Source organism: Tursiops truncatus, chromosome 10 (genome assembly GCF_011762595.2).
Source record: "Tursiops truncatus isolate mTurTru1 chromosome 10, mTurTru1.mat.Y, whole genome shotgun sequence".
In the NCBI taxonomy this organism is placed as follows: Eukaryota; Metazoa; Chordata; class Mammalia; order Artiodactyla; family Delphinidae; genus Tursiops; species Tursiops truncatus.
Window position 1 is genome coordinate 22028453 of NC_047043.1, and position 27235 is coordinate 22055687.

The 27235-nt window shown below is 38.1% G+C and overlaps 1 protein-coding gene and 2 non-coding genes across 4 annotated transcripts; 1 reads left to right on the forward strand and 2 right to left on the reverse strand.

The window, feature by feature from the left end:
* Window positions 1-94, forward strand: TRNAI-UAU (transfer RNA isoleucine (anticodon UAU)). The gene is made up of 2 exons: window positions 1-38; window positions 59-94. It is a non-coding gene; the product is annotated as a tRNA-Ile (tRNA).
* A 2867-nt stretch (window positions 95-2961) lies between these two features.
* On the reverse strand, window positions 2962-3034 carry TRNAR-UCG (transfer RNA arginine (anticodon UCG)). The gene has a single exon. It is a non-coding gene; the product is annotated as a tRNA-Arg (tRNA).
* Window positions 3035-8937: 5903 nt separating this feature from the next.
* SCAND3 (SCAN domain containing 3) lies at window positions 8938-26303 on the reverse strand. 2 transcript variants are annotated; one of them, XM_004315537.4, is made up of 4 exons: window positions 25275-26300; window positions 16758-16905; window positions 13136-14631; window positions 8938-11076 (listed from the first exon to the last, which is right to left on the reverse strand). In XM_004315537.4, exons 1-4 carry the CDS (start codon window positions 25692-25694, stop codon window positions 9160-9162), a joined length of 3981 nt encoding a protein of 1326 aa, XP_004315585.3. In that variant the 5' UTR covers window positions 25695-26300; the 3' UTR covers window positions 8938-9159. The 2 variants fall into 2 exon arrangements, with proteins under 2 accessions (XP_004315585.3, XP_073666582.1); XM_073810481.1 differs by having other exon boundaries at window positions 10966-14631; window positions 25275-26303.
* Between the last annotated feature and the right edge of the window lie 932 nt (window positions 26304-27235).

Below are 27235 nucleotides of genomic sequence, written 5' to 3' on the forward strand. Positions count from 1 at the left end.
GCTCCAGTGGCGCAATCGGTTAGCGCGCGGTACTTATAAGACAGTACACTTGTGAGCGATGCCGAGGTTGTGAGTTCGAGCCTCACCTGGAGCAACTTTTACTACTCTCCAGCCCATACAACGAGACAGGCCAAATATGAGGCCACCCCCGAAGAGATCAACTGTTGTGATTTCTGTCCTACATCTTGCTTGTGATTTGTCTTAAAATTCTCTCTTAAAGTCATGCATAACAAGTACCATCCTGCTGAGTGTGGTGCCTGCCTTCTTCCAACACTTTGGCAATTTATCATTTGACACTTGCCAAGACGACTGTTCACAGTATTCAACTACGTCTGATTTGTCAATTATGTGAAATGCGGACGATCTTGGTTTTTCTTACAAGTCTTTCAGCGGAAAATGTCCTGTCCTTGAACCTGCTTTCCTCCGTTTCTCCACTCCTCTGGCTTCCTCTAGGATGCTTATTACTCTTTATAAGTCCATGCTGCCTGTAGATATATCGCAGACACAGGTATTCAGTCTCAGAAAATGAGTTGAGTCAGGAGCCTATGTGTGGGTCACTTAATCTCACCTGGATCTTAAACATTATCAGAGTCATCCTGAGACACAGACATGGCGCTCTCCGGCTTTACAAAAGATTTATAATTGCCCGTGCGCAAGTGCTCAGCACTATCAGTTCTTTTTCATCTGCTGCTACGTTTTGGAGTGCTTATGTTCTCCCCGGCCCTACCCTGAGCTGCCCACCAGGTACATGTGGGTTCGAAATAAGACTCACAGACCAATTTAGATTAACGCTGGTAAAGAAGTGATCGTGGATAACTTACTTACCAAGATATACAATAGACATATCTATAGGGGCTATTCAGAGTGTTGTTTTTAGTGTTAAATGAGATAATAAATTATTGATTGATTAATGGCCACAAATTCCTCCCATTATACATGTCCCTTTGCAATGTGGTTGTGCAGCAGCTACCATTAAGAGGCGGAGTCTATTTCCCTCCCTCTTGTATGTGAGCTGAACTTGTGCTTTGGCCAATAGAATGCTGTGGTAATGGTGTTGTGGAAGTGAGGTTGTGAGAGTTCCAAGATGGCCTCAAGAGTCTTACAACTTCTCCTCTTGTTGTCTTGGGACCCTGAGACACCATGTGAAGAAATCCCACCTAACTTCCTAGAGGATGGAAAATCATGTGGAGAGTGAGTCCCTGCCATCCCAGCCATCCCAGCCACACTCCCCAGACTGTGAGTGGGAACATTTTGGACCATCTGGTCCCAGTCAAGCTGCCAGATGACTGCAATCAATGAGTGACCACAAGCAAAACCAGCAAAAGAATTGCCTGGTTAAGCACAGCCCAAGTGGTTGAACTTCAAAATTGCAAACAAAATAAATAATTATTGTTTTAAGCCACTAAATTTAGGTTAGGTTTGTTACAAAGATGTAGATGACTGATAAAGGCATTTAGCGTGGAATAAGAGTCTATAACAAGCAAACAGATTGATTAAAAATTACCCACAAAGAAAAGCCCAGACATCTTCACTGCTGAATTCTCCCAAACATTTTTTAATTGATATTAATTCTTCACAAACTCTTTAAAATTTGGAAAAGAAGGTCAAATTACCCTGATGCTAAAACCAGACAAAGATATAATGAGATAAGAAAACTATAGATCAATATCTCTTATAAACATGGACACAAAAGTACTCAACAAAATATTAGCAAACAAAGTCCAGCAACATATAAACAGGGATTACAAAAGGGCACGAGGAAACGTTTGGGGGTGATGTCTATGTTCATTATCTTTATTGTAGTGATGGTTTCATGAGTTATAAATATGTCAAACTATAAGTTTAAATATATGCAGTTTATTTTAAGAAAACAATGCCTCAATAAAGCTGTTTAAGAGGTACATTCATGGGAAAAAGCTCATTACGGCATTCGGCAAGAGTAGTTGTGGATTTTTTTTTTCTTTCTCTCTTTTCTTGTCCTATACTGTGGAAGAGTTGTGTCTAATTAGATTTATTTCTTCTTTGAATATTTTAAAGAAGCCCCTGGTAAACGAAAGGATGTGGAATTTTCTCAGAAGGAAGAGTTGACAACTAATTCAAAATATTTCATAGTTTAAGACTATTTAAAATTGCGATTCCTTCTTGAATCTACTTTGATACGTCATATTGTTCTATTAATTTGTCCATTACATCTAAATATTTAAATGTATTTGGCCACATTCTTTCCACTTGTGTAGAGGCTGCTCCATCTTCATCCTAATTTGCGTGACTGGCCTCTTCTCATAGTTTCAGGTCTCTGTTTTAACCCTGGTTCCTCAGATATTGCTGAAAGTCCAACTAATTCATCCCGCACCGTGCGGGAGAACCCACACGAGGTCTCTGCAGAGGCCAGAGAAGGACCGCGCGCCTCTCGGGAGGCAGCCACCTGAAACAGGGGCGGGTTTTAGAACATCGTTTCTCTAGCGCCTCTAAAATGTGGCAAGTTTTCCTTTCGCAAGGGGGCGACATTTAAACTGACTTCAAAAAAACAAATCTCTCAACATAAAGACGCGTTTTCAGCGTCAAATTGCCGAGAACCAACTGAAAACCAATGAAAGAGTGAGGGTCGTCTCACGCTAAAATAACAGAGATGTCCCGGCACTGCCTGACCAGCGAGCAAAATTCCTTGACATTTGTGCCCTGTCGTACCCACCTCGCTCACTGTGCTCACCCAACCCACTAGAAGAGGGTCAGGAAGACCAGGGCTGGCGCTTTTCCCTATTCCCACACCTGTGTGCCTGTCTGGCCAAGGACTTCTAAAGTACGAGCGGCTGGGTGCAGGGGGCTGGCGCCGACCCCACTTACTGAATCAATCATACCAGAGGGGAGATCTCTGGAGTGCTCGGATGTTATAATTTGGAATCTGAGAGCTGGGATAGTGATGCCTGGGAAAAGCGAACCGGAGCGTGAAAAAGGGACTTACAACCACGAAGGGATTCGAACCCTCAATCTTCTGATCCGAAGTCAGACGCCTTATCCATTAGGCCACGTGGTCCTACAACGTTCCAGCTGTGAAAAATATTACAAGTGTTGAGACTCTGGAATATTTCTGTATTATTTAGTATTCATATAATTCTTACGAAGAGAGGCCTTCCTTATTAATCTTATTTAAAAGATGGTGTCATTGATACAAAAGCCAAGTAACTTCTCCAAGCAATTATGGTAAGAGGCTAAGACAAAATGGAAATTTCGCTTTTCTCCAAACTCCTGCCCTTAGTTTGACACCAAATTTCTTCTCTGAACAAAATTTTACACTTGCATTGTGATGCCTCTCTCAGCCGGTTGCATTAACCTGTAAAGAAATAGAAGGAGAAAAGGACTGAATGTCCCTCTGTAATCACGGCTACAAACGCTCGGTTTACCTTCAGAATGAATACAGAGTCAGAATTAAGACCCTCCGGGAATAAATGAAAATCACAAGAAAGACCCCTCCTGCCACCCTCTCAGCTGGGCGCCCAATCCTGCCAAGACTGCTTCAATTAGGATTGAATCGAGAAGCGTCTTCCTAGGCCTGGCCCCTTTTGGAAACCACGATGAATAGACCCGCTGAATACCCTCCAGGGAGACCTATGTTAAAAAGCCCAACAGTTGCACTTAGCGAGCAATTAGAAAATGGCCCTCCTCTTGTGCAGCCACTGGGTTGCGGTGTTGTGTAGCTCAGAGGTAAGGAGACAGACTTCAGGTTAGAAAAGAGTGGTTTTGAGTCAATTTGTGCTCGTATATTTTCTTTCCGGCACCTCATTTTCCCCAGCCGCCCTCATCTCAGTGGATCTCGATCCCCCACTAGTGATGGCGCGGGCGAGGAGAGCACACGGGTGGTGGGAAGGCGCGCTCGAGGCTGGCCGGGTTACTCAACACCGCCTGCTTTGGACCCTCTTCCTGGGGGTGCTGTGGGCGTGGTGAAAGCAACCCGGTTGGAATCCGAGGCATCTGGGGGACTTCATCCCCCATTATTAGGAACTGGGAGGGTCGGATTTTGGTCTTTATCCAACCTGCCTTCTCAGCACATTCTGGCTCCCAGCCCCCCAAAGTCGGTTACATAGGTTTTGCACAATTTAGAGGTGCTGGAGAAACAGTGTTTTCTCAAAAGCGCTTCTGAGCAGCGACTGCACCCTGAGGAGGCTGCGCTCTTTCTTTTGCTTTCCAGGAAAGCACCACCCCGGTTCTCTGGGCCACATCAGGCCAAAGTGACAGACTGTCTGGGGTCTATCCTTAACCCAGCCTTCAGTAAGCCTTCCAGGAACTGAAATCTACAAGATGTGAAAGGTTAACCAAAAAAAAAAACGCATTAGAAGAGTATTCCAGAAGGTGGATCAGAATGTGCAATGGTGTAAAGAATTTTGCCCAATTAATTTGAAATTTTAAATGAAACAGCAATTCTGCAAAAAACAAATAAAAAATTTCGCTAAAGAAGAAATAGCAAATATGAATAGTCCTAAACCATTAAATGTATTGAATAAATAGTCAAAATTTTTTCCACAGAGAAAACTCCAAACCCAGATATTTTAATCTGGAAGTTCTATAAAACATTCCTGAGACAATAATTTCAACTGGACACAAATACTTCCAAATATAGTAACAGAGGGAAGCCTCTCCGTCTCATTTTATAAGCCTACTTTCATCCTAATATCAAAACCAGCATATCAAGAAATTAAAGGGAAAAAGTTTTGTTCACCTCCGTACAGACAGAAAAAAGCATTTAATAAATTTCAGTGTCCACTAATGGTACAGCAATTTGGAAATAGAAGGAAAGTTCTTTAACCTGATTTTTAAAATACAAAAATAGTCTGCAGAAAACAATACTTAAGGGCAAAAAATTCAAAACATTCTGTTTGAAATTGGGAACACATGGAGTAAACCAGGAACTGCCACTTCTATTCCCTACTAGACAAAAGGAGAGTAAGAAAAGGTGTAAGGAAGAAAGAAAGGAAGAAACAGAAATCTTTTCTTTTTTAAACAGATCGTATGCTTATTATAGTGTCAGTTTTAACACATTTTCATGACAGCTATAAAAATTTACAAAAACAATTATATGCAATAAAGAAAAATCTAGAAATCACACAGAATGAGATGTTAACATAATATTTCAATAACAAAAAAAATTCCAAAACAAATACATGGTATCATCTATAGAAATCACAAACTAAGCATACTAAATAATCTATTGTTTTATGGATACATATATAAGTAGTAAAGCTATTAAGTAAAATCAAGGGAGTGATTATCACAAGCATTAATACTGTGGTTATCTTAGATGAGAGAGAGGTGTAAAGTGGAGTGGGGCAAATGGAACTTCTAAAATAATGGCAATGTTCTCTTTCCTAATTGGTGACTTTTTCTTTTTAAAGCAAACTACTTTTTTTAATTGAAGTGTAACAAACATTCAGGAAAGTGCCCAAACATGAGCATATATAGAATACTTATATTTATGTAGGTATGTATCTGAATATATATGTATTAATGTATCACTGAATATTTACAAAGAGACTATATCTATGAACTCTCACTCAGATCTTTTGTTCCAACTTATTGCCACTATTTCCATCAAATGGGATCCAGAATTAAGTTTTGTCACTTAGGCTGTCTGTGTCAAGAAATAGAACATTACCAGCACACCAGAAGCCCCTCTCACGTGCCTCCTAATGACTTTCCTCATAAAGGTAACCAGTCTTTTGACTCTGATATCATCTGTTAGGTTTGCACATTTTAATAACATATAAGTAGAATTATATAATAAGTACTCTTTTATGCCTGGCTACTTTTGTGCAGCACTATGAGATTCATCCATGTTTTTGCATTTAACAATATTTTTTGTTGCCATATATATAGTCAAATTGTATGAATATGCCACAATTTATCCATTCTAGTGGTGGATGTATGGGTTGTTTCCAGTTTGGGCATATCATGAATAGGGCTGTTAGGAACACTGTTGTATATGCTTTTTTGTGGACCTGTGCACAAATTCCTATTGAGTATTGTAATTAAGAGGTTGACTCCATTTTTGATATTTACTGACAGCTTTCAAGACCCATCACTCTCACTCACATCTAAGCCAGCCCATAAGAAAGTGCTTAAGCTCTCTCAGAGGAAAGATCAAACCACACTAGTCCTGGTTCTCAGGAATCTTCACCTGCCAGCCCACCCTCTAACCCAATAAAAGTCAAAGCCCATCACCCTTCCTTGCTCTTCCAAGCTGTTTTTGGACTTACCTGTGAGCCTCCCCTGCTCTCCAAGTAAGCGCCATTATGTGAGTGATAAACATTTTCATATCCTCTTGGTGCATGTGCAGCATTATCAGTCTTGCCATTTGAATCATTTGGGTACAGTGACCATTTCATTTCAGCTGAATGACTGCAAGACAGATGTGTACTTAGGAGTGGACTTAACTGAGTCACAGCAAGTGACTTTACTACAAACACTTTTGCAAGCAGCATATGTGATTTCCACATATCTGGAATTACATGTAAAATAAATGGACAAACTGAAAATGGGAAAATAATATAACAAACTAGATAAAAAGATAGATGAAAAACCATTATCTATAACCCAACAAACTCATTTAACTTGTTAAATGCAAGACTCTATTTCAACACTGTAGAAATGCTAGTGCCAGTAGGGCTAATGAAATATTTTTTATGTTGATTCAGGTTTTCTTTTATTTATGGAAAGGTTTTTTTTAATTGAAGTATATTTGACCTACAACACTGTATTAGTTTCAGTTGCACAATGTAGTGATTTGATATTTTCATTACGAAATGATTACCATGATAACTCGAGTTACCATCTGTCACCATACAAAGATATTGCAATATTTTTGACTATATTCCCCATGCTGTACATTTCACCTCCATGACTCATTCATTTTGTAACTGGAATTTTGTACCTCTTAATCTCCCTATTTCACTCATCCTTCCACTACCCTCCCCTCTGATAGCCATGGTCAATCCATGTTGTCGCAAATGGCAAGAATGTGCATATTCGACACCTCTCTGAACCCCTCCCGGGACAACTATCCGTATTTCCCCAGAAAATGGCCCTCACAAGTTCACTTGCCTTCTTGTGATGGGAAGAAGAGAGTTGCAGAAGTTTAAACTAATTTTTAGGGTTCTGACTTTTTCCGGAGTCAGGAGGAGGCAGGAGGTACTGTAGTACTTTTATACGGACAATTTCCTCATCCCTTCTCAGGGCTAAAGAAATGTGCAAAGGAGACCCTAATGGGATTCGAACCCAGGATCTATCACTGTTTACAAGACAGGCACTTTAACCAACTAAGCCACAGAACCTAGCAATGAGTGGGTTTCAAAAGTAACTTTTATTGAATTCATCATTTTTCTTTGTTCTTTTGAAAAATATCCTCATATCTTCTTTTTCTGTCTTATTCATATGCAGTTTGTGCACATTTCAGTGACTGAACAAAGGGCCTGACAATGTGATGATTACTATGCCTCACAGCAACACAGAAGCTAAAATGATGCCATAGACACCACGTCTGAGTCCAGACTTTGAGTGAAAATATTGTAATACCTTACATTTCTCTAGTACTTTAGAATTTGCCAAAAGCTTCTGAATTTATTTCTTCTTTGAACATCGGTGACAACCCCAAATGCTGAGCATATTACCATCTTTATTTTATATTCAACTCCAAAAATTTTTAAGGACTTGTTCAAGTTTGTTCAGACAAAGAACCACTGGAGTTAAGAAGAAATCATTTTCCGGTGCTAATTCAATCACATTGTCAGTACAGCATTTTCGCAGTGCTGCAGAAACAAACAACCCCAAGAATAAAAGTGGCTTACCATAACAGATACCCTGTTCCTGCTATTTGTCCATCATGACTCCGCCCAGGATAATGGAGCCACCTCAACTTGAAACACTGATGGCGTCTTGACAGAGGAAGAAAAAAGATATGGCAAATCAAGGACTGTTTCTTGTTTTGTGCCCAAAAGCAACATGTCAGGTCTGCTCACATTTCATTATCCAGAGTGAAGTAAATGAGTCAAATCTGATATCTGTGCAGTGGGGCAGTATAATCTTACCCCAGGAAGAGGCAGTAAATACTTTTGAATAATAATAATTTATCACAACTACCATCCAATATTGTTTCTCATTTGCCAAACTCGGGATTTTTCTTTTAAAAAATTTCTTTATTTGTTCATCTCCTCCTTGTCTGTGTTGAAAATATTCAATTTTGTGGCTTTTAAGCTCATAGTTTGGGAAACATGAGTATCAATTTTGGTAAAGATAAGCTGGGCTAGTGTGGGCGCTGTGGAAATTCAGTCAATATAATCTATTGTTGCTATGTATTTGGGATGAGAAGTAGGAGAAAGGATGAAAGATGAGATTGCAATCAATTAAGAGGAGTAAGAACAAGGTAGTTCTTGACAGCAGTCTCCTGTATACCCAGATAACACTCATCTGGGACCCTGATTGACAACTTTGCATATGGCTAATAGTAAACACCACCACAATCAAGATGGAACATTTCATCACACCCCAGAATTCCCTCCACAATAACTCATTTTTACTACTGTATTCTAGCTGTTGAATAAACACAGTACATTTTATTCTGTGAACAGACATTTGGGTTTTTTCCCATTTGAGCTTTTATAAGCATTGATGGCTTTCCCCCACCTTACCCACTTAAACACTGCATCTGAACATGCACCAACAAAACAAACTTATTATCAACTTCCAACCAAACCACCCAGGATCAGTTTAACAAACCTAACATCTTACTAACCCCCTCCCTTGCATTCAAATTCCAATTCCACCCCTTGAATTCACTTCCCTTCACTGATGAAGTCTGTCATTTTAAAGAAATTATTCCCCTCCTGAAGTCATCCTACCATCTTAATATCCTAATAAAATGCAATAATGAAAAGACATACAAAATACAAGACAAATTTTTTTAATATTAGAATGAACAGATTTAAAATTACATCTTAATAAATATAACAAATATAACGGGGAAAAATAAGAGAATTATAAAAACTGTACACTTTTGTTTACATATAGGCAATTTATATAGAGAATTGTCAATTTAATCATAACTTTTCACACTTCCATAATGCCTATATGTATACTTTGAATTAAAACCTTATAAATCAGTATTTTAAAAATTTAATGTGATAAGTGAGCTTGCTTCTTGCTTGTTAATTTGTCTAATCTAGGTTGGATTGATGACAACGCTACTCTCAGGGGATAATGTATATTTAAACTGTTTCTATGTTTTGTTTTAATAACACTTAATGTAGAGAACCCAGTCTCACAGAGGTATGTTGAGGGGAACAGAAGAAGAGATTTTAAAGCAATCTCAGCAAGCTCAGGATATTCATTTTTAACTTTTATCCAAAATGAAGCAAGTGATGCTGTATTTTCAAAATTCATTTTCAATCCTTCATCAGTAGCCAGTTTCAACAACTTATCCTGTAGGGTTATAGTTAAATTTAAATTATCTTTTGATGAAAGAAATGGATTTTGTATCCATGAATTTCCTATGCGTGGATCTTCTTTTGATGGAAAATACAATTCAAAACAATCTAACAAATTTGTAAGATGTTCATTGACAACTTTTCGCAGATATACAATATCAAGATCATTACCTACTTCACTGATAACTGTTGTTAAGTTATGGAACATGTCATAACAATCTGTAGAAACTCTTTTTTTCCAAGCTTCTAACTTTTGTTTTTGTCCTTCAATCTTATCTGCCATTGAAAAACATGTTGCATTCTTTCCTTGCATGCAAACATTAAGATCATTAAAAATACTGAAGATATCAGATAAATAAGCAAGTTTGGCTGTCCAATTCACATCTTTGAAAAGTTGGGACCAAACTGGTTTCTTGCTTTGCAGAAATACTAACAGTTCATTTCGTATTTCAAACATTCTTGATAGAACTTTTCCCCGTGATAACCACCGTATCTCAGCATGCAATAACAGTTGCTTATGATCAGCTTCCATATTATCACATAATAAAGAGAATAATCTTGAATTTAACGTATTAGATTTTACATAATTCACAATTTTTACTATGTCAGTAAGCACACTATTTAGTTCAGGTGATATTTTTTTCATAGCAAGACTTTCTCGATGAATGAAACAATGTGTTATTTTACATTCTGGTGCGAGTTCTTTAATCTGGGTAACCACTTCAGAATGTTTTCCTGTCATTGAAGCTGCACCATCAGAACACACTCCTACACAAAACTTAAATTCCAAACCACATTTATTGATAACATAATTCTTCACAGCTTCATACAGTTCTGAGCTAGTTGTGTTTGTTGGTAAAGAGGCTGAAAAAAAGAATTCTTCCTTTATATCATCATCATGTTCAAACCTCACATATACTAAAAGAATTATCATGTTAGCAATATCTCTGCATTCATCAAGTTGCAGTGAAAAATACTTGGCTAGTTTTATTTGTTCTATGAGTTGGTCTTCCATATCATTCGCCAGTTCCTGAATACGTCGTGCTATGGTGTCATTGGAAAGTGGCACTTGAGCTACCTTCTTTGCTGCAGATTCACCCAACATTTCTAAGCAAACTTCTTTGATGCAGTCCTTCACTAGTGTCTCGGCAATTGTGTATGGTGTTTTAGACTTAGCAACCGGAAGTGCTACTTTATAAGAAGCCCGCAAAGCACTAATGTTTATGTGAGAAACATTGAACACCTGCTTTGGTTGGCTTTTCAATTCAGTACTCTTTCTTTCAAAGAATTCTTTTGGCTGTGAACTTATTTCTTTATGTTTTGAATATAGATGCCGCTTAAGTTTCGATGGTTTCATTGCTTCATTAGCCAGTACATCTCCACAAATAATACACTGTGGTTTCAGCACTTCACCATCAATTACAGCTACAAAACCAAATTCAATATATGAGGGATCATACTTCCGAGTAAAGCTAGTATGAACTCTTTTGGTTTTCACTTCCTCAGGATGACTTCCATTGTTACCAATTCTTTTACTACTACTGCCATATTCAGAAAAGGTATGTCTTTTCTTCACAAAAAAGTCCAGTGAAGCTTGTTTTTCCATCTGCAAATTAGAATTAAAAATAAGTAATACAAATTTTACTTTTGTCTTCAATAATGTTAAACTAGAAATCAAAAACTAGGCTCGCATCATCAAAAAGCCTACAAATAATAAATACTGGAGAGGTGTAGAGAAAAAGGAATTCTCCTACACTGTTGGTAGGAATGTAAATTGGTACAGCCACTATGGAGAACAGTATAGAGGTTCCTCAAAACACTAAAAATAACATATGATTCTGCAATCCCACTTCTGGGCATATATCCAGAGAAAACTCTAATTCAAAAAGATATATGCACTACACTGTCCATTGCAGCACTATTTACAATAGCCAAGATATAGAAGCAACCTAAATGTCCATCAAAAGATGAAAGGATAAAGAAGATGTGATGTATGTATGTATGTGTGTGTGTATATATATATATATATATATATATCAACATGGATGCACCTAGAGATTATCATACTAAGTGAAATAAGCCAGAGAAAGACAAATACATGATATCACTTATATGTGGAATCTGAAAAAAAAAAAAGATACAAATGAACTTATATCCAAAACAGAAAGAGACTCACAGACATAGAAAACAAACTTATGGTTATCAAAGGGGAAAGAGGAGGGGAGGGATAAATTAGGAGGTTGGGATTAATATATATACACTACTATATATAAAATAGATAACCAACAAGGTCCTACTGTATAGCACAGGGAACTATACTCAATATTTTATAATAACCTACAAGGGAAAAGAAGAAAAAAGAAAATATATATAGAACTGAATCACTGTTCTGTATGCCTGAAACTAACATGATATTGTAAATCAACTATACTTTAAAAAAATTTTAAAAACCCCAAAACTAGGCTTGATTAAAAATATAAAATGATTTTTAAATTAAGTTATAAAGATAAATAAATACTTACATTTTCTCAGAGTTTTATACACTTTTGGGTTACAGCCGACAAGCTAATCATAGCATATCACATATTTTTTTTTTTTTTTTTGCGGTATGCGGGCCTCTCACTGTTGTGGCCTCTCCCGTTGCGGAGCACAGGATCCGGACGCGCAGGCTCAGCGGCCATGGCTCACGGGCCTAGCCGCTCCGCGGCCCGTGGGATCTTCCCGGACCAGGGCACGAACCCGTTTCCCCCGCATCAGCAAGCGATCTCTCAACCACTGCGCCACCAGGGAACCCCTATATCACACATTTTAATATGAACCTATTGTGCTTGACTAATGTAGAGCTGCTACCACATGTGACTCACCTTGAGAGTTTAACACCCAAACTGAATATTCTATTTGAAAAGATGAGTTCATTAATCACGTGCTTGGGCATTGCAGCAATGTCAAATTGTTGTAACTTTCCAAATACTCTCAAATTTGTGTACTTACCTAATTATGGACTAGTATAAACAGTTTGCAGACCAGCACTAGTCTGAAGAACAAACTCTGAGTACCACTGGCCCAAATCATGTGTAAGCTTCACATTTCAAAACACTTACCTGAACACATATTAGCCTCATTGGTCTTATTTCACACTCTGCATTTAAATCAGAAAACCAAACTCTTTCCCAACACAAATCCATATCTCCCAACCAAATTTATCATCCCCTGCCCTTCCTAAATATTTCTTCACTTGACCTGAGATGCCCTTTCTTAGCTTACCCCTCAACCCAAACTCACATATAATTAAAACCAAGTAACATTAAATTCATCTGTCCCCAAATTTATCCTTCTATAGAAACATACCATCATGCATACCATTTATCCCCTAGCTTTCTCATTCCGCTAAGAAATGCCTGACATCAGAAATAAGTAAGAGATACTACTGTTTTTCACCCCAGAACAATAAACAAAGCAGCATCCAAGGTTATAACTTCCAACTTGAAAAAAGGAGTGGAGGGAGGACATTAAATGTAATTGGCCTTTCTTTGGAGAAAATATATACAAGATGGCCATAATTGTGCTTTAGTATGCCACGTCAAAAATTTCTCACTCATCATGGTCACAGTAAAGTATGAGGCTCTTCCCCTGCTTTGATCTACAGCAGACACTCAAACTCTTACCCAGTCTCCTACTTTGTCTGATGAAAATGGTGTCTCCGATGGCTTTAACATTTTGGAGGGTTGAACAGTCAAACTTCTTGGAATCTCATCATGTTTCCTTTTCATTGTAGTGGTCTCACAGCAAAGACTACAAGTTATTCTATGGTGATAACCATCAGTCTCATGTTGAGAGGGCACTCCACAGATTGCATGGACGTTTCTATCACACGATACACAATTATTAACACCTGTGCATTCTTTTTCACAAACTACACAAGATAAAAAATTCAGTCTGCTTTCAGGAGGAGTTTTTTGGGCTATCTTAGGAGAAATAGAAAGATTTTCTTCAATATCACTACTATCTGTTCCAGTCTCAATATTTTCTTCATACTGGGCTCTTAGAGTATTTTCTAATTCCTTGTCGGCCTGTTCCAATTCATTTTCTGTGTTCAGGCTGGCAATAAGTTCTTCAGTTAGCTGAGAATGAGACAAGCCCAGTTTAGCTTCAGAGCTAAATGTACCCTCACATGGAGTCTGTTGCATGCCTCTGTGATAGGGTTGATTTTGGGTCATCTGAATAAACCACAAAAATTCAGCCCAGTGTGATGAATTGTTAGTTTGCATCCAGGAGATAATCCGATTTTGGATATCCTCATTAGTTTGATTTATAGAATTTAGACTTTGGCAGGGCTGAGGTTTCCCATGGACAATTTTCAGTTCTGGCCAAATATAACTAAGTTCACTGACAATCTGCCTTGAAAATTCCCTCCCATTGTCAGACTGTAGAACACTGGGTGCTCCAATAATTGTAAAAATATCTAAAAGAGCATGTGCAACCTCTTTAGGCCTTTTAGATTTTAATGACCGCAAAAAACTCAACTTTGTACGAAGGTCTTGATAATGCATGATAAATTTATACTCCCCATCAGGATTCAACTGCATGTCTATAAGATCTACTTGGCATCTTGAGTTAACTTCCTTAATTGGCTTCGATGTTAGAACTTTCTTGAGTTTTGAATTTTTCTGTTGGCATGGTTTGCAGAGTGTCAAGTATAGCATTATAACTTCTTTTGTGATGTTCTTGTATTTTGCTTGTAACTCTTTTTCCATGCGGGTACGTCCACCATGTCCAATGCTGAGATGTGTATCATGCAGTATGTCAAATAAATCCTCACTGTGTAAATAATACCGTACTTTATCTGTTTCCCCATTTACAGCCTCAATCAGCTTCTCATGTCCTTGTACCAGGATCACATCAAATCTAGCCAAGCGACGGTAGTCAACTGATTCTTTTTTTGCCTTGGCCTTAGCCTCTTTCACTTCCCTTATTAATTGACAGTACTTTGCTTTAGAAAATATCTTGGTATTATTACTCTTGTTTTCCAGTAACACTGCTAAGCTTCTGAAGAACTTTTCTCTCATGTTTTCTGGTTCGATTTCTGCTTCATTAGTATCTAAGCTACTAAAGTTATCATCCCCCATGGTTTGAGACATCATGGAAAGCCACAAAAATGACCCTAAAATATAAAGAAAAAAATCAGTTAGACTATTTGGGAATATAATTTAAAATATGCATATTGCTCAAGTAGCCACTAGAGAGAGCTGGGAGTACAAGTAGATGCTATGGACACACAAGAGGGGGAATACAATTTTGGTTAGGGAGTCTACCTTTGGAGAAATAGAGAGGGTAAATAAAGAACTCAACCCAGGAACAAAGAGTTCTGATATAGTAAAGAGTAGAAAGCCAGGATGTGACTTTCCAGAGCAGTATCCAGGGTTAGCCTTAAAGTAAAGCACTGTTTTATGTAAAACAGGGAGCAAACTGATGTTATTATTTTTTCATTTATTTATTAATTACACAAGAACATTTTTTTTTGGCTAGAGAAGTCTCAGAAATACAGTCATAGATATTTTTAAAGCCCCAGACTATACCACATTTTGTTTTATTCAGTCAGGTTAGCTGTTATAGCAACATTTGGGGCTGAAGTTTCAATATCATATATTTGCATGAGCTCCTTTTTGGTGCTTGTGAAACTATAAACCCAATACCAATAATCTTATTACTGATTTTAATAAAGAAAGAGTAGCAGATGAACCTGAAGTAGTGAAAACTCTCTGACTTAATATAGCATATTAAAATAAATGTTTAGAATATTCATAATAACAGAAACACTTAGAATAAATCAAATTTGGCTAGTCTTAAGGAAACTATTTTGAAAAAATCAAAAAGAATAATTTGGAATTAGCATATCACCTCTAAAGTCTTACAGCTGCTTGGAAAAAATACTTTCTCTCAAGTCAACGGTGTTTATACTACCAATTTGAATAACAAATGTTGAATTGGTAAATTTAAATCATTCTCAAATGTTCATAACTTCCAAAACTTCAAATTAATATGTTACTGTGTGTTTTGGCCTCACTTAAGTCTCAATGGTTCCAACAAGACTTCCTTGATCATTTAATTTAAGCTTACAGTGAGTTCTCCTTTCTTGAAGACATAATTTATTCACAACACAAACTAGCACTGTAGCACTTTCTTCTTTAACTGTTTCATAGAACTAACAAGATTGTAAGTTTCTAAAGAAGCAGGGATCACTTTTTCCTCCAGTATCTTTTCCATTATCTAACACATTACTACATAGAAAAGTGTCAGATAGGGAATTCCCTGGTGGTCCAGTGACTAGGACTCAGGTGGTTTCATTGCTGTGTGGTCCAGGTTCAACCCCTGGTCGGGGAACTAAAATCCTGCAAGCCAAGCCTTGGGTGTGGCCACACAAAAAAAAAGTGTTGGATAAAAATTTGTTAACTTTATAATGAGGATGACAATGCTCACGATAAGTGGTATTTCAAAATGTGACTGAAAAGACCATTATATAGATAGTATTTCTTTCCACACTGATACATTTTGCATCATGCTATGGAGCCATAAACATAACAGAAGGTAAACAAGGATAAACTGGGGGGAGGAAAGAAATACAGGGTAAATGAGAACCAGAGCTTCAGAATATGTAATCTGAGAATATGAGCTTCAGAAATTAGTACAATCAATGTTAGTAGGTCTAGGATAAGCAGAGAATAAGGAGTTGCTAGGGTTATAAGAAAAGAAAAGAAGAAAATTATATCAATTATACTTAAGCCTTTGGGAAAAGACAGCTACTCCATAACTAGGCCAGCCTGTGCTGCTGCCTCCACCACACATTACACTGTTAATAGTCCTTAGATCTCTAGTGGACATAGACTTCAGAAATTCCATTTTCTTCAGTAGAATATCGAAGTAGTATTTCCAAGTCTTAAACAGTCATATGTAACAAGAATTGGGGGCAGAGGCTACAGAAATGGGACCCATGTCTACACTGACAAGTGATCAGCATTTACATACAGAGGCATCTCTGATTTATCTATCCATAGGTACTTAATTCCATTGCAAAATATCCATGAAAAATCTTGTGTTCAACTATTTTTTACATTATTGCATGACTGCTTAATTCAACTTCTTTAATAGCATTCCACTACACTCGTTGACCCTTCCTTCAGCCATATTCAGTAGAAGCTGCAATGGAATAAAATTTGATAAGATTTCCATGAATGGACCCTTCCCTCCTCCCAAATCTCATCCTCCTTCCAAAGACTAACTTATCCTCACCATTATCTTGAAGTGCATGTGGCTCTGGAGATTCACATTCCGTTCCGTCCTCTATAGTCTGGAGATGGGTACCTAAGGATGCCTTTGCAGTATCTAGAAGAGTCATTTCTTCCATAGGAACTTCCTGCCCATATGTGTCCTGTGGGACCTGGGGATAAATAGGTACATTTGGAAACTAATATAATATTAATCACATCACTGCACAAACCATAGCTAAACTTCAAAACATTCTTCTACTGAAACAGAATGGATATAAGAAGAAAAAAAAGTCTTCATTGAATTCTTAAGAGGAGTGCAAGATAGAATAAGGAGAGAAATAAAAAATGCTGGGACGAATAAAGCCAGAGCCATACAACAGAAACTGTCTGCATTGAACAGGAGTTGATATGCATCCTCGTGGTTTCTGTTTTGGGGAATAACAATGGAAGCACATTAAAGGAATCTTTCCTAATTTTCCTCCTAACCAGAAGAAAATTGTAAATGGGTTTCAGTGTGACCAATTAAAAGTAAATATTTGGGGGGTATGCAAATTATCTAATAGGAACTAACTGAACTGTTAAACTCAGGAAGAAATCTGATAGTTGTTTTAGACCAAATGTGGAAAACATTAGCCCAGTGTGTTATGGATGGGAGAAAAAAAAGCCAATCAAAGTGGATAACTGTTGGGTGAAAAGGAAACATTTATCTCTTCCTTACACCAATGATCTAGTACTCGGTTTATAATTAAATTTACCCAATTGTCCCCATACATACAGTTAACCCTTGAACAACATTGGTTTAACCCTTGGTTGACTATCTATAGGCGGATTTTTTTCAATAGTAACTACTACATTAAATACTACACGATCCCTAGTTGGTTGAATCCACATATGCAGAAACAGATATGGAAGAACCATGTATAGGGAGGACTATTTTCAACTGTGCAGAAAGTCGATGCCCCTAACCCCTCACCCCCATAGGTGTTCAAGGGTCACCTGCATTTTATGTTTGCTTTTTTTAAGTCCATGATCCATTCAATATTTATACATTGTTTTTGGTTATTATATCTCTTTTGCTTCTTTTAATCTAAAATCATTTCCTGACTTTTTTTTTCCTGGCTTTTTTATGACATTAAATTTTGAAAAGTCAGGGTTACTTGTCTTATAGAATATCGCACATTAGGGACTTGCCTAATTGTTTCTTCACAAGTAGATTCTGGTTAAACTTTTTTTTTTCTTTCTTTGTTTTTTGAGGAACAAAAACCCAGTATTTTTAATTTGATCATTTTTTTTCTTGCAGAGCAGTATTAACGTCCATTACACCTCCAGCAGCAATGCCTTCCTCGGCCAAGGAGGTGGGTTACGGATGGAGCTGAATCTTGAAAGCACCCGAGCCTCAGCCTCCACGCGACTGCTTGGCGGCAGGGAAAGAACATTTTTGGAAGAATACTACGTAAGTAATGTGTACTTACTGTGTCACATCACAGGTTACATTAAGTTGTCAAATTATTTTATTGTAGATAATGCTAAATTTGATTACTTAGTTAAGGTGGTAACTACCAGATCTATCCATTCAAAAATACACTTTTTCCAACTGTAATAAATAATAATTGGTAATAATTTGGAACTATGCAAATATCTTATTCCCCAATGGTTTTAACATTCATTGATTCTGCTTGTTATACTGGGGGTTGCAAAATGGTGACTTCCTACTTTTACAATTCCTTCCACATTTAATAGCTAGCAATTTTCTGTAAAGAGCTTTCTGTCCATCCTACTTGGGTGTCTGTCTCTCTTTCTGAGTATCACTATAGACTTATTTTATAATCCATTCCATCCTCACTCACCTTGATGCTCAAACTGTCTCAAATTTGGCCAGTGGGAGCCCCCTTGATCTGGCACCTGCAACCTTTTGACATGACCCCACTAGTCTTTGTTTTGTTTTGGTTTTGGTTTTGGCACATCCAAGCTTTCTAGAATAAACAATACAAGGACCACATTGTATTCTCCCTGTCCCAGATCTAGTTCAACTGTTATTTTTTCCCAAGAAATTTTTATTCATTTTAGAGGACAACAATGTTTAGTAGCAAAGATTGAGTAGTAGTAGGCTCATTTTTAATAGGTGTCATCTCCTCTAGGCCCTTTCAAGGATAAAGCTGGTAAATATATTTTATAAAATAACATGAATTCAACTCAACTTCAATACCTATAGAATTTTCCTCACCTTTCCATCTTCCATATTAATATCTTCCTTCTCCCACAGTTAAAAAAAAAAGCAGTTCATAACAATGTATATATATTATTTACTCATTGGCTCTAAACTACAATAATACAAAAGAGTTTCAGAATCAGCATGCTTTGTGTTGTAGAACACTTCCAACAACATACCTACTAAGTAAAGTTCAATATATCTTTGCAGCTTTACAGGCCCATAGACAGTATCCCGCTAAAAGTATATGGTCAGAGTACTGTGGTCAAGCCACCTGAATTATTATTTTCCTCTGTATTACTATATTAATTTGATATATTGTTGAGTTCATTTGTTTCTGTTTTTATCATTTTGAATTTAGTATTGTTTCTTAAGTACTGAGAACATTTACGTGATGTAAAAAAAAGCGAAATATGTATCCAGAGAAGTCTTGCTCATATTCACATAGCCTGCATTCTACTCTCCCCAACTCCCATAAGAAACCATTTTTTGTTGTTGATGCTTTACCCTCTGGTTTTTTTTTTGCAAAAATAAGTAAAAACATTATACATACGTATATACACACGTCTGCATGTATATATTTGTGTGTATATAATACATATACAAATTAAATGCAAATGTGTGTATACTTATTTTTTCATATTGTATAGTAGTTTACACCTCCTTTTTTTCACTTAATATAAAAATATTATCTGGAAATCAGTTCATACCAGTTCATAGATATCTTGCTTATGCTTTTTTTTGTGTACATAGTACCATTATATTGATGCACCATAGTTTATTCAATCACCCTTATACAAATGGGCATTTAGGTTGTTTACAATATTTTGCTTTTACAAATAATGCTGCAATGAAAAACTGTGTCTATGTTGTTTCTTACTTGTATTTTCCAAGTAAATTCCCAGAAGCAGTATTGCTGGGTCAAATCGTAAATGCATAAATATGTGTTAGATGGTGCCAAAATCCCCTCCATAGGGATGGTACCATTTTGCACTTCTACCAGCAACATTTGAGAGGAACTGTTTCCCCAGTCAGGCCAACAGATTGTGTTGCCAAGCTTTTGAATTTTTGCCAGTCTGATAGGTGACAAATGGCACCTCAGTATAGTTCTGATTTGCTCTTTTTATGATTGAAGTCGAGTATCTTCTCATAGCCATTTGTTTGTAAAAAAAAAAAAAACAAACTGCTCATGTCTCGTGATTATTTTTATTGCATTTCTGTTAAGGAGATTCACTTATACCTATGACATATTTTGCAAATATCTTCACTAATTTATTATATTGATTTGCTTGTGGGGGTTTTTTGTCCTGCATTCAAAAAATATGTTTCATGTAGAAAAAAAGGTTTTTGATATTACTTCTAGATTTTGAGTAATTCTATACATTCAGATTATTTTAGAAGTCATGCTTGTTTTCTCCTAGTTCCTGGATGTTTAAAATTTTATATATTGATCTCTGACACATTTAAAGTTTATTCTGGTTCTGGAATATGGTATGAGGTATGGGTTTCATGTGTTTCTTTTTGAAATGGCTATCTCTTTGTCCCAACACCATTTACTTAAAACACCATTTTCCCCACTGTGATTTGAGATGGCACATATATTGTGTACTCAGTTTTCATATGTGCTCCAGTCCACTTTCATACTTTCTATGGTTTCATTGATCCAGCTATTCATGTGTCAGTACCACAATTTTACCTAAAGAGGCTTTATGGTATGTTAGTATCGAATGAGACTATTGCTCTCTTCTTTACTCTTCAAGTTTTTCCTACCGATTCTCTCACGCTTATTTACACATATGAATACAGTTCAGTGTTTTAATCCTTTTCAAAAGTAAGCAATTAGTTTTGTTTTCTCCTAACACAGTAGATAGAAATTCATTTTCTATTGTTTTCAAGTTTTGGGTTCTAAGCAACACAGATATCCTCCCTGGCTATAGATGAACCTATAATATAGTAATATCTCATTGTTATTACCTATTAAGATAATCCCCTTAGAATTCGCTTCTATGGACATTGGCTGGTTGGCTGTGTTCCTCAGCTTCCCTGGGTTCTGCTTGCTTACTTCTTCTTACTTCTATTAGAGGGACTAGTCCAAGGTAGGTGGGCCTGGTCTTGGAAGGAATAGGAGGAATTCCACTCTGCCTTTACCACAAAAGTGTAAAGGGTGCCTCTGGATGGCAAAAACAAATTACAACGCTGAAATTACTTCAAACTGGTTATGAAAGTCATTTGTCTTTCACTATATGATTCCCAGATTTGATTTTTTAAGATATCTAAATAGAAATTTTGGTCATAAAATAGTGGAGTAAATATGACTGTATTCATTAGAAATGCATGTATTTCCCAATTAATTAAAACACCTAACTTATAGTGGCTTAAACAAATAGGGGTTTATTTTTGTCATATGCTAAGAAATCCAGAGGAGGGCAGTTGCTGGCACTGATTCACATACCTAACAGTTCTGTAAGGGACCCGAGTTGTCTTTATATTTCTGCTCTGCCATTCATAACATATTGGTATTCATCCTCATGCTTATCATCATGTCATGGTCACAAGATGGCTACCACAGCTCCAGATATCACATCCACGTTCAAGACAGGAAGTGGGAAAAGGCAGAACTAAACACATCTGTGCCATTTTATAAGGAAAATTAAAGCTTCTACAGAAATTCCCAGAAAATATGCTTATTTCTCTCTGGCCAGACTATGATGCATGGCTAACTCTAGCACAAGGAAAGCTGAAAATTATTTAGTTAGGTACATAGCCAACATGAACAAAATCAACACTTTTTAAGCAAGAAAGAAGGGGTGTACAATAGATACTGGGTTGGCAGCTAAAAGTGTCTGCAACAATGGCATTTCCCCCTCCCTTCAGAAATCACACAGAAACAAGAAAAATGAGAAACATTTATGCAAACTTGACATTCAATAAGACTAGGAGATTTCTATAACCCTGAGTCACATGAAAAACTATCAAGTATGAGCAGAGCATAACCCTGAACATTACCCAGGATTGACAAAACACCAAGTCCTACCAATGGTTGCATTTTTCAACAAAGCTAGAAGAGGAAAATTTTAAAGTAACAGGTACATCCTAAGGGAAAAAACTAATATTGTTTATTTGAAACAAAGAGAAAAGGTGTGCTGGCTAGAGATAAGAGACTGCCTGTACAGGCATCTATGCGGTAACATATGAACTCATGAAAAAAACATGCTTTCTGCAAAACTGCACAAAAAATAACAGGATTTATGGAGAAAATAAAGTTGTAGGGTAGACTATTTAAATTCTACACAACTTTGTCAGGAGAGCATTAATAAAACTACAGAAATTCCAATAAAAGTACAAGTATAGTCAAAAAGACATTAAATAAAGAAATGTTACATTAAGTATAGGATTTTACTTTGAAAGGTGATGGTATCTTGTTAGAAAGAGGTGTAAGGAAAGGGTGAGGCAAGGGTAGAGGATATCATCATCAGAAGTTCAGATGGACAAGCATTTGCACACTTTCCAAGAAATGTAGTGATATTACAAAAAATATAATGACGGTTCTGGCTCATCATCTTGTTTTTATTTCTTTGATATTGGCTTATAAAAAGATATGTAATTTTTGCTGCTTAAATATTTTCTTTCTTTCATAAAGAAGCTGCTAACATGGCTCCAAACAGGACCTCATGCCACAAAGTAAAATCCTGCTGTGTTCTGCATCATTATCTTCTACCCACTGTAACTGCTTTTCTATCATACTTAGAGCAGAAGATAACTGAGAAGTGAAATGCTCTTGTGGGGTAGCTTGTTGAACTGCACCATCCTCTTAAACGCTTCCATTTGAGCCTCAGCATCTAATTGTTGTGGCTCTTGTGTAGAGAGAGCCTCTGCATGAGATTGCAGCAGTTCCTCAATATCTTCACTCTCAACTTCTTCAAATCCAACCTCCTTTGCAAGAGCAATACAGCTTGCTTTGATTTGAGGGAGCTCTTCTGAAGGTTCAAAGCCTTTAGAATCATAAATTAAATCAGGGAGAATCTTACACCACACCCCATGCAAACAGGCTTTGGTGACATCATTCCAGGCCTCTACAAGACTATCAATTGCAGGTTTAATGCTCTATCAATTCCAGAATTCAAAAACTGTGTGTGCATTGTCACCCCCTGTTGATCCAATAAACACCTTGAATGTTATCATTAAATAATAAGCTTTAAAAACTGTGATCACACCCTGATCAGGGAGTAAAGTAGTTGTATGAGGAGATAAAAAGAGAACTTTAATATTTGAAGAAAGTTCAGCAACTGTTGGAGGATGGCTTGGTGTATTACTGAGAATTATAAGAATTTTGAAAGACAAATTGTTCTTCTTGCAATATTTTAAGAAATCATCTACAAAACATCACCTTGATGATAAGTAAATACCTGCCCTGTCATCCAGCCTCTCTCGCTAGACTTATAGCAGTCACCCAGGCTAGTCTTTACAATTCCTTTTAAAGCTTGTGGGTTGGCAGACTGATAAATCACACAAGCTTTAGCTTTAAATTCCCACTGGCATTCCCACCCAGCATCACAGTCAGTTGACCTTTTGTAGCCTTAAACACCGGATCTTATGATTTCTCCTTCAAGATACAGGCCCTTGAGGCCATTTGCTTCCAATAGAGACTAGTTTCATCAAAATTAAAAATCTGATCCAGGTTATAGCCTTCTTTATCAAATTTCTTAACACTCGGGGAAATGTCTTTGCAGCTTCTCTGCACTCACAGCTTCACCAGAGATCTTAATAATGTGGAAACCATAGCAGTTCTTGAAGCCACTAAACCAGCCACTATTTGCACTAAATGAAGGCACTTCCGCAGGATCTTCCACTTTCTTCTTAAGGTCTTCACGTATTGCTAAAGTCTTCTCTTTAATTTTGAGAAAGGTTACCTCTGATTGCTTCTTTCTTTGGTATAAAATCCAAACAAATGTTCCATTTCTACCATTTCCTTATGCCTTCTTCCAATAAATTTTGTAGCAATGGAAGTTGTTCCAGCTAGATAAGTTTATTTTCCCAGCATTGTCTCTAATTGTTCGTAAAGTTGACTCTTATTTCAGTTGCACTCCCAGTGTCATATGTTCTTTCATTTATTTCAAAACATTTTATAATTTTGAGCTTTTCTTCAGTTGTTAAATCTTTTCTTCTTTTGTGCTCACTAGCATAAATTTTATCACCAGCATGCTTCTATGGCACTTGCAAACCCCCTTCCTTGCTCATTTTCTGGAATACAAAAAAGTTTAGCAAAAAATGCACCAAAATGGGAGGGAACTATGCACATAGGGCTTCCAAAACAGAGACTGGGGCCAAGAGAGCCAAGAGGAAGGATATGGAAGTGGATGGACATTATGCACTGTATGTCTTCACAACTTGCTGCACTCAGCTATAGTCATATACTTTGCATTCAGCTGCTCTTACTTGGTGGCCCACAACATCAACTTTCTGGGAAAACTCATATATGAGCCGGCACAATTTCAGCATTATATTGACTTATTTTCCTATTTACCAATCTCATATGAAAGATTCTGCATTCCAGAAAAACATATTTTAACAGATCAGACTGTATACATACAATGTTCATACTCAAAAAGAATTCAGATAAATGTATAGATAGTAACATTATAGAAATGTAACAGTGTTTGGCAATATCCATAATGTTCTAAAATTACAGTCACAGAAAGCAAGTATATTCTCTTAAAAATAACCTCCAGTGTGATGGGAAAAGACAGAATACTGGCTCACATACCAACGACTGCAAGTACTGAAAAGTATCTAGAAAATGATGCAATTAATCTCTTCACTGTACAGATGAAGTCATCAAAGTCCAGAGAAAGTGTGTGTGCCCAAGATTATACAGCTAATTAGTGACAGAGCCTATCATAGAACCCAGATCTTATGATTCACCATTTCCTGATATTTCCATTAAATTAGACTACTTTTCTATTTGTCTCTCCTAGAAGGTATTCCTTATATTCCTGCACTGATTTGCTTTCATATATGGTAAAAGTAGCGGGGATCGTAAGAAGAGATAGCTACCTTAATCTCACAGTCACTAAATAAGAGATATTTTCCATTTGCAAGCAATAGACCAAGGTTTCCCATTTGGTTAAACCATCTCCTTATTAGGATCAGCTATCACTGACATGCAAATTGTTATCCCAGAAGCATGAATCTATTCGTCTACACCAGTGATCAAATAATAATGCCCAGAACCAGAATTTGCAGCTGTCAGTGTGAAGTTAACCCCACTTACTCTACCTTGGACCCACGCACTCAAATTCTTCACAGAAGATGGCCCCTCCAATTTCTCACCTGCTGTCTAGGTTCATCAAGCTCCCTCTCCAAATCTTCCAGCACAGTCACCACCTCCTCTCCACTCTCAGGATGATGCTCTCGCACCCAAACCTGGAGCTCCTCAGGCAGGATGGTCAGGAGCTGCTCCAGCACCAACAACTCCAGGATCTGCTCCTTGGTGTGCATCTCTGGGCTCAACCACTGACGGCAAAGTTCCCTGAGTTGGCTCAGAGCTTCCCTGGGTCCGGGAGTCTCCTGATAGCAGAACTGCCGGAAGCGTTGACGAGAGAGTTCCCTGGTATGAGACAAATCCTTCTGTCGGCAGGATTCCTGATCCCAAATAGGGTCTTCTTCTTTAACCTTTACTTTGATAATCTCCCCTTGTTCCTCTGAAGCCTGGCCAACCAAGGCTGGGAGCGCCCCCGGGGCTGCCGCCATCCTTAGCTTAGCTTAGAGAAAGGCTCCCTCCAACAAGGGTCTAGGCAGATTTTCCTTGAAGGCCCCAGTCAATTCTTGGTCAGGAAAGTTTTCGATATAAGAAAACCCTGTTGACCAGAAAAATTATAGACGCAGCTAAAAAAAATTTGTTTAGGTGACAACAGGGCAGTTACTCGAGCAATTCCATTGAAAGTGAAGCCATTCTCTGACAAGACGGGAAACTGTGAGTACAGTTTCTCACTAAAGTTTCTTCACTGCACTCACTAAAGCTCCAGGACCACAGATTGAGCGGCAGGTTACTTGCGAGACAGAAAACTGGGGAGACTTTGGCCCTAAATAAAGCCTAGATATACGAGCTCCACCAAGGAAACCAGACCGGTCTCTCCGAAACCGGCGCTCCCTGTGGTTCAGGCCCGCGTGGAGAGGGCGAAGGGCTCCTGCCACACGGCTAGCCGTCTGCGGAGGACGCCCGATTGTCGCCGCGCAGACACAACCTTCCCTCCGCCTGCACTTCCCTTCAGAGAAGCTCGGACCCTCTCGCGCCACGCCAGAGAGATGGGCCGCGGGCTACACTCCTGGCCGACGCAGCTGCTCCCACGTTCCCGCCAGGCCGGGGGAGCAGCGCTCACTTCCGGTCCGCTCTAGGATTCCAGGTGGTGCAGTCATCTCGGTGGTCGTGGTAACGTTGGTGAGCACCCGGAGGCAAGTGCTCTGTAAACTGCACAGAGACTTAACTCCCGAGTTACCCAGTTCCCGGGTGAAAAGAGGTTCACGGTGTGAGTAGCGCTAGTGTAGAGGCTACTCTGGGTTGTTGTTTTTTTTGTCACGGTGATAAGCCGTCGCTGCACTCAGACCCGCAGTAGTCACCGCCGCGTCCTAAAACAGACGTAGAAGAGCATCCCTGAGCGAATGCCAAGTCAGCGAATTTGTAGGCTTCAACTGGCCTTTTCTCGTTAGATTTGGGCCACTGTCTCCTTTCCCATTCACCGTAAATCAGACTCGAAAAAAGAAATGTAAGATCTAGTTCCTTCTTTCCATTTTATAGATGGGAAAAATCAAGATCCGTATAGTGAGCTTCCCCCCTAACGACAGGAGTAGCTATTCCTGTGAGCCATGCTGTAAACAGTCCTGTGAAACTGGCCCCAGAAACCTAACAAGGAAAATCTGGACGTGTTTTCAGAGTCTAACAAGTCATTACAAGTGGGCAACCAGGAAATTCCCGCCTGGCTCATGCTCCTTCAAGGCAGTGTGCTCTGCCAGGCAAGGTATTCGAAGATGCACGGAGCAGGCAGTGCTAGAGTGGATGCAGGTAAGCAAAGAGAAAACGCTGTTTCAAGAGGAAAAGGCTGTGGCATGGGTGGATTCTGCTGGAGGTCTAGAAGCCTAGGAATCATTGCAAGTGTCAGCCTTAATTCCTCTTCCTCCTCCCCACCCAGCTTGCCCCCACGGCCTTGTTAAGAGCGCTCAATAAATAATAGATGTCTGAGGAATATTTGTTGAATTGCTGAATGGCTCCTTTTCCCCATTCTCTCTGTGCTTCT

What these genes read in the sequence shown, in the direction of transcription:
- SCAND3 (XM_004315537.4), bottom strand. Translation starts at nt 25,694, where the DNA reads ATGGCGGCAGCCCCGGGGGCGCTCCCAGCCTTGGTTGGCCAGGCTTCA. An exon ending in TTGATGAACCTAGACAGCAG is followed by an intron (nt 16,906 to 25,274) that starts GTGAGAAATTGG and finishes ATTTATCCCCAG; the next exon opens with GTCCCACAGGACACATATGG. An exon ending in ACATGCACTTCAAGATAATG is followed by an intron (nt 14,632 to 16,757) that starts GTGAGGATAAGT and finishes TTTATATTTTAG; the next exon opens with GGTCATTTTTGTGGCTTTCC.